The 8,930-nt window shown below is 53.8% G+C and overlaps 1 protein-coding gene across 1 annotated transcript; it reads left to right on the top strand.

Moving 5' to 3' along the window:
* Positions 1-1,012: 1,012 nt before the first annotated feature.
* clp1 (cleavage factor polyribonucleotide kinase subunit 1) lies at positions 1,013-8,022 on the top strand. Its single transcript, XM_087981617.1, has 3 exons — positions 1,013-1,047; positions 1,866-2,501; positions 7,972-8,022. Exons 2-3 carry the CDS (start codon positions 1,899-1,901, stop codon positions 8,020-8,022), a joined length of 654 nt encoding a protein of 217 aa, XP_087837743.1. The 5' UTR covers positions 1,013-1,047; positions 1,866-1,898.
* The last annotated feature ends 908 nt before the right edge of the window (positions 8,023-8,930 follow it).

Raw genomic sequence — 8,930 nt, 5'->3', positions numbered from 1 at the left:
GTTGTTAATTTTGAAGCTGAGAGAGATAAATTTCCATTAAGGAAAGATATGGAGGCTTTTGGGCGAAAGTTGGATATCAGGACTTAGGCCATAGTTCACCCATGATCTCATTCAATGGCGGAGTGGGCCCGAGGGCCTGAATTATTTGGAAGTCAGTAAAGCGCTCTGGGGGCTGGTACAGTTACAACATCTGGACATCATGATTTGGAGGTGCCGGCGTTGGACTGGGGTGCACAAAATTTAAAGTCACACAACACCAGGTTATAGTCCAACAATTTATTTGGTAGCACTAGCTTTCGGAGCGCCGCTCCTTCATCGGGTGGTTGTCAAACGCTTGATGAAGGAGCGTCGCTCCGAAAGCTAGTGCTACCATATAAATCTGTTGGACTATAACCTGGTGTTGTGTGGTTTTAAACTTTGTACATCTGGATGGGTATGTGAATGGGAATAGATATGGGCCAAGTGCTGGCAAATGGGACCAGATGAATTTACAATATCTGGCTGACGCTGACGAGTTGGACCCAATGGCCTGTTTCCCATGCTGTACACCTCTCTATGCCTCCAAGTGGAACTGCAGAGGGAGCTGCCAGGGGCGCTATGGGCTGAATGGCCTCTACCCAGACTCCCAGCATTCCCCCTGCCAGAGGAGGGCGGAAGGAACTACATCTCCCAGGGTGCTGTGCGGCCGCGCGCATGCGTGCGACGACTGACGTGCGGTGTCGGCCGGGAGGGGTTGGTAAGAGGCGTCACGTGTGAGCGACGCCGCGACCCCATTGGACGAAAGCGGGACGTCACGTGGGCAGAGGTGTCACGTGACTGCGGAGGTCGGTTCCTACAACAACAAGAATGTTTTTTAGTTTTTAAAAAATCTCATGAAAAAAAAGTGTAAAAGGCCGAGGTTCGCCGGCCTCGCCCCCGCAGGCCCAGCTCGGTCCGAGCTGCCGCCACCGGAATAAAACGGAGAGAGAAGGCCGCGGGCCCGGGGGGGTCAGGGGTCAGCGGGGGTCAGGGGTCAGAGGTCAGAGCCCCCTGGAAACGGTTGTTAAGGCAAGTTTCAGGTGGTCACAGGAGGGGGATGGGAAAGGAGGGGGTACTGGAGGGATAGGGAGAGGGAGGTATGAGGGGGAGGGGAGGGTATATGGGGGGGGATTTGTGGGAGGGGAGGGAGGCATGGGGGAGGGGAGGGTATATGGGGGGATGAGGGGGAGGGGAGGGGAGGGTATATGGGGGGGATGAGGGGGAGGGGAGGGTATATGGGGGGAGGGGAGGGTATATGGGGGGGATGAGGGGGAGGGGAGGGTATATGGGGGGGGGAAGAGGGGGATTTGGAGAGTCAGTGCTGAGGGAGCGCCGCTCTGTCGGAGGGTCAGCGCCGAATGGAGGTCCGCACTGTCGGAGTGTCAGTACTGAGGGAGAGCCGCACTGTCAGAGGGTCAGTGCTGAGGGAGGGCCGCACTGTTAGAGGGTCAGTGCTGAGGGAGGGCCGCACTGTCGGAGGGTCAGCGCTGAGGGAGGTCCGCACTGTCGGAGGGTCAGTGCTGAGGGAGGGCCGCACTGTCGGAGGGTCAGCGCTGAGGGAGGGCCGCACTGTCGGAGGGTCAGCGCTGAGGGAGGGCCGCACTGTCGGAGGGTCAGTGCTGAGGGAGGGCCGCACTGTCGGAGGGTCAGTGCTGAGGGAGGGCCGCACTGTCGGAGGGCCGCACTGTCGGAGGGTCAGCGCCGAGGGAGGGCCGCACTGTCGGAGGGTCAGCGCCGAGGGAGGGCCGCACTGTCGGGGGGTCAGCGCCGAGGGAGGGCCGCACTGTCGGAGGGTCAGCGCCGAGGGAGCGGCGTGTGCCATGTCAAATTGTCCCCTCCGTCTGCAGACTGGTTCCGTCGCTGGCCTCGGCTGAAGGAGCATGGCGGAGGAGCCGAAGGACGACCAGCCGGTGACGAAGTTTGACCTGGAGAAGGAGACGGAGCTGCGGTTCGAGGTGGAGGCCAACGAGACGGTGCAGCTGGAGCTGCTGTCCGGCATGGCCGAGATCTTCGCCACCGAGCTGACCCGCAACAAGCGGTTCACCTTCGACGGGGGCTCCAAGGTGGCGGTGTTCACCTGGCACGGCTGCTCGGTGCAGCTGCGGGGCCGCACTGAGGTGGCGTACGTCTCGCGCGACACCCCCATGCTGCTGTACCTGAACTGCCACGCCGCCCTGGAGCAGATGCGGCAGCAGGCCGAGGCGGAGGACGAGCGGGGGCCCCGCGTCATGGTGGTGGGCCCCACCGACGTGGGCAAGACCACCGTCTGCCGCCTGCTGCTCAACTACGGCGTGCGGCTGGGCCGGCGGCCCACCTTCGTGGACCTGGACGTGGGCCAGGGCTCGGTGTCCATCCCCGGCACCATGGGGGCGCTGTACATCGAGAGGCCGGCCGACGTGGAGGAAGGGTTCTCCGTCCAGGCCCCGCTGGTCTACCACTTCGGCTCCACCACCCCGGGGACCAACATCAAGCTCTACAACAAGGTGAGGCGGGTGATGCCCGTGGCTCCCGGGCTCTCCCAACGCACAGGCAGCACTCTGAGAGTGCGGACAGGAAGCCGGGGGTGGGGGGGGGGTTGGGGGTAAGGGGAGTGTTCCTGTCCCCCTCCCCCTCCCGTCAGGGCAAACGCACGTGGCTCGGGTGAGCGCCGCTGCCTCACGGCGACACGGACCCGGGTTCGATCCCAGCCTCGGGGGGGGGGGGACTGTCTGTGTGGAGTTTGCACATTCTCCCCGGGTCTGCGTGGGTTTCCTCCGGGTGCTCCGGTTACCTCCCACAGTCCAAAGGTGTGTAGGTTAGGGTGGATTGGCCGTGCTAAATTGTCCCATAGTGTTCAGGGATGTGTAGGTTAGGGAGGATTGGCCGTGCTAAATTGTCCCATAGTGTTCAGGGATGTGTAGGTTAGGGTGGATTGGCCGTGCTAAATTGTCCCATAGTGTTCAGGGATGTGTAGGTTAGGGAGGATTGGCCGTGCTAAATTGTCCCATAGTGTTCAGGGATGTGTAGGTTAGGGAGGATTGGCCGTGCTAAATTGTCCCACAGTGTTCAGGGATGTGCAGGTTAGGGTGGATTGGCCGTGCTAAATTGTCCCATAGTGTTCAGGGATGTGTAGGTTAGGGAGGATTGGCCGTGCTAAATTGTCCCATAATGTTCAGGGATGTGTAGGTTAGGGTGGATTGGTCGTGCTAAATTGTCCCACAGTGTTCAGGGATGTGTAGGTTAGGGTGGATTGGCCGTGCTAAATTGTCCCATAGTGTTCAGGGATGTGTAGGTTAGGGTGGATTGGTCGTGCTAAATTGTCCCATAGTGTTCAGGGATGTGTAGGTTAGGGTGGATTGGTCGTGCTAAATTGTCCCACAGTGTTCAGGGATGTGTAGGTTAGGGTGGATTGGCCGTGCTAAATTGTCCCATAGTGTTCAGGGATGTGTAGGTTAGGGAGGATTGGCCGTGCTAAATTGTCCCATAATGTTCAGGGATGTGTAGGTTAGGGTGGATTGGTCGTGCTAAATTGTCCCACAGTGTTCAGGGATGTGTAGGTTAGGGTGGATTGGCCGTGCTAAATTTTCCCATAGTGTTCAGGGATGTGTAGGTTAGGGTGGATTGGTCGTGCTAAATTGTCCCATAGTGTTCAGGGATGTGTAGGTTAGGGTGGATTGGTCGTGCTAAATTGTCCCACAGTGTTCAGGGATGTGTAGGTTAGGGTGGATTGGCCGTGCTAAATTGTCCCACAGTGTTCAGGGATGTGTAGGTTAGGGTGGATTGGCCGTGCTAAATTGTCCCATAGTGTTCAGGGATGTGTAGGTTAGGGTGGATTGGTCGTGCTAAATTGTCCCATAGTGTTCAGGGATGTGTAGGTTAGGGTGGATTGGCCGTGCTAAATTGTCCCATAGTGTTCAGGGATGTGTAGGTTAGGGTGGATTGGCCGTGCTAAATTGTCCCATAGTGTTCAGGGATGTGTAGGTTAGGGTGGATTGGTCGTGCTAAATTGTCCCACAGTGTTCAGGGATGTGTAGGTTAGGGTGGATTGGCCGTGCTAAATTGTCCCACAGTGTTCAGGGATGTGTAGGTTAGGGTGGATTGGCCGTGCTAAATTGTCCCATAGTGTTCAGGGATGTGTAGGTTAGGGTGGATTGGCCGTGCTAAATTGTCCCATAGTGTTCAGGGATGTGTAGGTTAGGGTGGATTGGTCGTGCTAAATTGTCCCACAGTGTTCAGGGATGTGTAGGTTAGGGTGGATTGGCCGTGCTAAATTGTCCCACAGTGTTCAGGGATGTGTAGGTTAGGGTGGATTGGCCGTGCTAAATTGTCCCATAGTGTTCAGGGATGTGTAGGTTAGGGTGGATTGGCCGTGCTAAATTGTCCCATAGTGTTCAGGGATGTGTAGGTTAGGGTGGATTGGCCGTGCTAAATTGTCCCATAGTGTTCAGGGATGTGTAGGTTAGGGTGGATTGGCCATGCTAAATTGTCCCATAGTGTTCAGGGATGTGTAGGTTAGGGAGGATTGGCCGTGCTAAATTGTCCCATAGTGTTCAGGGATGTGTAGGTTAGGGTGGATTGGCCATGCTAAATTGTCCCATAGTGTTCAGGGATGTGTAGGTTAGGGTGGATTGGCCGTGCTAAATTGTCCCATAGTGTTCAGGAATGTGTAGGTTAGGGTGGATTGGCCGTGCTAAATTGTCCCATAGTGTTCAGGGATGTGCAGGTTAGGGTGGATTGGCCGTGCTAAATTGTCCCATAGTGTTCAGGGATGGGTGGGTTAGGGTGGATTGGCCGTTCTAAATTGTCCAATACTGTTCAGGGATGTGTAGGTTAGGGTGGATTGGCCGTGCTAAATTGTCCCATAGTGTTCAGGGATGTGTAGGTTAGGGTGGATTGGCCGTGCTAAATTGTCCTATAGTGTTCAGGGATGTGTAGGTTAGGGTGGATTGGCCGTGCTAAATTGTCCCATAGTGTTCAGGGATGTGTAGGTTAGGGTGGATTGGCCGTGCTAAATTGTCCTATAGTGTTCAGGGATGTGTAGGTTAGGGTGGATTGGTCGTGCTAAATTATCCCATAGTGTTCAGGGATGTGTAGGTTAGGGTGGATTGGCCGTGCTAAATTGTCCTATAGTGTTCAGGGATGTGTAGGTTAGGGTGGATTGGCCGTGCTAAATTGTCCCATAGTGTTCAGGGATGTGTAGGTTAGGGTGGATTGGCCGTGCTAAATTGTCCCATAGTGTTCAGGGATGTGTAGGTTTGGGTGGATTGGCTGTGCTAAATTGTCCCATAGTGTTCAGGGATGTGTAGGTTAGGGTGGATTGGCCGTGCTAAATTGTCCCATAGTGTTCAGGGATGTGTAGGTTTGGGTGGATTGGCCGTGCTAAATTGTCCCATAGTGTTCAGGGATGTGCAAGTTAGGGTGGATTGGCCGTGCTAAATTGTCCCATAGTGTTCAGGGATGTGTAGGTTAGGGTGGATTGGCCGTGCTAAATTGTCCCATAGTGTTCAGGGATGTGTAGGTTAGGGTGGATTGGCCGTGCTAAATTGTCCCATAGTGTTCAGGGATGTGCAGGTTAGGGTGGATTGGCCGTGCTAAATTGTCCAATACTGTTCAGGGATGTGTAGGTTAGGGTGGATTGGTCGTGCTAAATTGTCCAATACTGTTCAGGGATGTGTAGGTTAGGGTGGATTGGTCGTGCTAAATTATCCCATAGTGTTCAGGGATGTGCAGGTTAGGGTGGACTGGCCGTGCTAAATTGTCCCATAGTGTTCAGGGATGCGTAGGTTAGGGTGGATTGGCCATGCTAAATTGTCCCATAGTGTTCAGGGATGTGCAGGTTAGGGTGGATTGGCCGTGCTAAATTGTCCCATAGTGTTCAGGGATGTGTAGGTTAGGGTGGATTGGCCGTGCTAAATTGTCCCATAGTGTTCAGGGATGTGTAGGTTAGGGTGGATTGGCTGTGTTAAATTGTCCCATAGTGTTCAGGGATGTGTATGTTAGGGTGGATTGACCGTGCTAAATTGTCCCTTAGTGTTCAGGGATGTGTAGGTTAGGGTGGATTGGCTGTGTTAAATTGTCCCACAGTGTTCAGGGATGTGTATGTTAGGGTGGATTGACCGTGCTAAATTGTCCCATAGTGTTCAGGGATGTGCAGGTTAGGGTGGATTGGCCGTGCTAAATTGTCCCATAGTGTTCAGGGATGTGTAGGTTAGGGTGGATTGGCCGTGTTAAATTGTCCCATAGTGTTCAGGGATGTGTAGGTTAGGGTGGTTTGGCCGTGCTAAATTGTCCCATAGTGTTCAGGGATGTGTAGGTCAGGGTGGATTGGGCGTGCTAAATTGTCCCATAGTGTTCAGGGATGTGCAGGTTAGGGTGGATTGGCCGTGCTAAATTGTCCCATAGTGTTCAGGGATGTGTAGGTTAGGGTGGATTGGCCATGCTAAATTGTCCCATAGTGTTCAGGGAAGTGCAGGTTAGGGTGGATTGGCCGTGCTAAATTGTCCCATAGTGTTCAGGGATGTGCAGGTTAGGGTGGATTGGCCGTGGTAAATTGTCCCACAGTGTTCAGGGATGTGTAGGTTAGGGTGGATTGGCCATGCTAAATTGTCCCATAGTGTTCAGGGAAGTGCAGGTTAGGGTGGATTGGCCGTGCTAAATTGTCCCATAGTGTTCAGGGATGTGCAGGTTAGGGTGGATTGGCCGTGGTAAATTGTCCCACAGTGTTCAGGGATGTGTAGGTCATTGTGGATTGGGCGTGCTAAATTGTCCCATAGTGTTCAGGGATGTGCAGGTTAGGGTGGATTGGCCGTGCTAAATTGTCCCATAGTGTTCAGGGATGTGTAGGTTAGGGTGGATTGGCCATGCTAAATTGTCCCATAGTGTTCAGGGAAGTGCAGGTTAGGGTGGATTGGCCGTGCTAAATTGTCCCATAGTGTTCAGGGATGTGTAGGTTAGGGTGGATTGGCCGTGCTAAATTGTCCCATAGTGTTCAGGGATGTGCAGGTTAGGGTGGATTGGCCGTGCTAAATTGTCCCATAGTGTTCAGGAATGTGCAGGTTAGGGTGGATTGGCCGTGCTAAATTGTCCCATAGTGTTCAGGGATGTGCAGGTTAGGGTGGATTGGCCATGCTAACCCACACATCCCTGAACACTATGGGGCCGTGATGGATTATCAACATCTGAGCTAACGGAAAAGCTTGGGGCGCTGTTACAGCAGAGATTGAAACAACATGTTTACAATCAGGAAGGAGTCTGTCGGGAAACTGTTTCGTGTGCCCTGAGGCTGTTGAACCAAAGGGCCACAGATCGAAGGAAAGCAGTGAAGGAATTGGAGGGGCGGGCTGACGAGAAATACCTTTTATGATGCCACGAATTGCTGTGGCCTGGCTCATGCTGCTTGAAACGGGTATCAGAAACAATTTCACCAGACAGACACTCGAAGGGAGGATTAGCATAAATACCTGAAATGTCTGATTAGGTGCGCTGTGTGATCTGTGAATTTCCTTCGGCCGTTCCCATTTCAAAACAGCCCGATTGTTCTCGCACGTTAAGGCCTGATAAATTCCCCCACTAATAGGATTTGCTTGAGTTGGCGAGAGTTGCTCAGAAAGCGCCTTGTGCCTGTCCGTGATGGGGACAGTGAGGTGAGAGGGCAAGAAATTGGAATGAACGGCTGCCCATTAATAATGGGACAGTCACGGATCAATCCAACTGGAAATTCGGGAGAAACTGTCCAGGGGGTTGTGGGATTCGCTACCGCAGGGAATAAATGGGGTGAAGAGGGTCTAAAAGAGGGAAGCTGGGTGGGCATCACGTGATGGAGGAAGCAACATGGAGGGCACGCACACACATGGTTTTGGAGCAGGCCATTTGGTCCATCCATCCAGCCTGCTCTGCTTTCGGTTGGGCTGTGGGGTGATCTGATCATTCGCCTTCCCGTCCATCACTGATAATCTCATAACTCTCTCATACAAGAGGCTGGGCATCGTACTTCAGGCGGCCCTAGTCGGACCAGGCCCGGCGTGACCATGAGCAGCTGTGGGTGCCACGCCTTTCAAGAGGGCAATACCAGCCGGGCAGGGGGAGAGCAGCGTAAATGGGCCAGAACGTGACCAACTCTGCCAAGGGTTAGGCAACAAAGTGCGATCCCAGGAGCCAGGATTCTGTTGCCTGGACGTTAGAAGGTTCAAGGGAGATAGTCAGGGGGTCAGATCGGGTCAGTGGAGCCAAACTATTTCCACTGGTGGTGAGACTCTCGAATTGGGGTGGGGGGAGCACAGTGTGAAGATTAGAGTCAGATCTTTCACTCCCTTGTGCGTGCTGTCACTGTAACCCTCCTACGTTCACTCTCGGAGCCACTCTGAATCCCACTCTCACTCCTGATCCGGACTGGATCCTGCTGTTCATCTTGCTGCCAATTCTGTTCTCACTTGCACTTTTATGCTCACTCTTAATTCCGCTCTCGCCCTCTATCTCAATCTGCCTCGCACTCACTGATGCTCACTCTCATTCTCAATTCCTCTTTATATCAATTTTGCTCTGGATTCCAATCAATCTCTCTCTCTCTCTCTCTCTCTCTGTTCCATTCTGGAACTCCTATAATCGTTCATGATCCCGCTGTCGCTCTCGATCACACTCAAGAACTCCCGTATTCTCCCCCTCGATCCAGCGGTCACTCTCGATCCCACTCTAGCACTCCCGTATTATCCCTCTCGATCCCACTCTAGCACTCCCGTATTCTCCCCCTCGATCCAGCGGTCACTCTCGATCCCACTCTAGCACTCTCGTATTATCCCTCTTGATGCTACTGTCACTCTCGATCCCACTCTAGCACTCTCGTATTCTCCCTCTCGATCCCGCTCTCACTCTCGATCCCACTCGAGCACTCCCGTATTCTTCCTCTCGATCCAGCGGTCACTCTCGATCCCATTCTA

Source organism: Chiloscyllium plagiosum, unplaced genomic scaffold (assembly GCF_037043375.1).
Source record: "Chiloscyllium plagiosum isolate Xiang-an unplaced genomic scaffold, Cpla_swu_hap1 HiC_scaffold_40, whole genome shotgun sequence".
NCBI lineage: Eukaryota > Metazoa > Chordata > Chondrichthyes > Orectolobiformes > Hemiscylliidae > Chiloscyllium > Chiloscyllium plagiosum.
The sequence above is the reverse complement of the archived record's forward strand: the minus strand, read 5'-3'. Positions and strand labels throughout refer to the sequence as shown.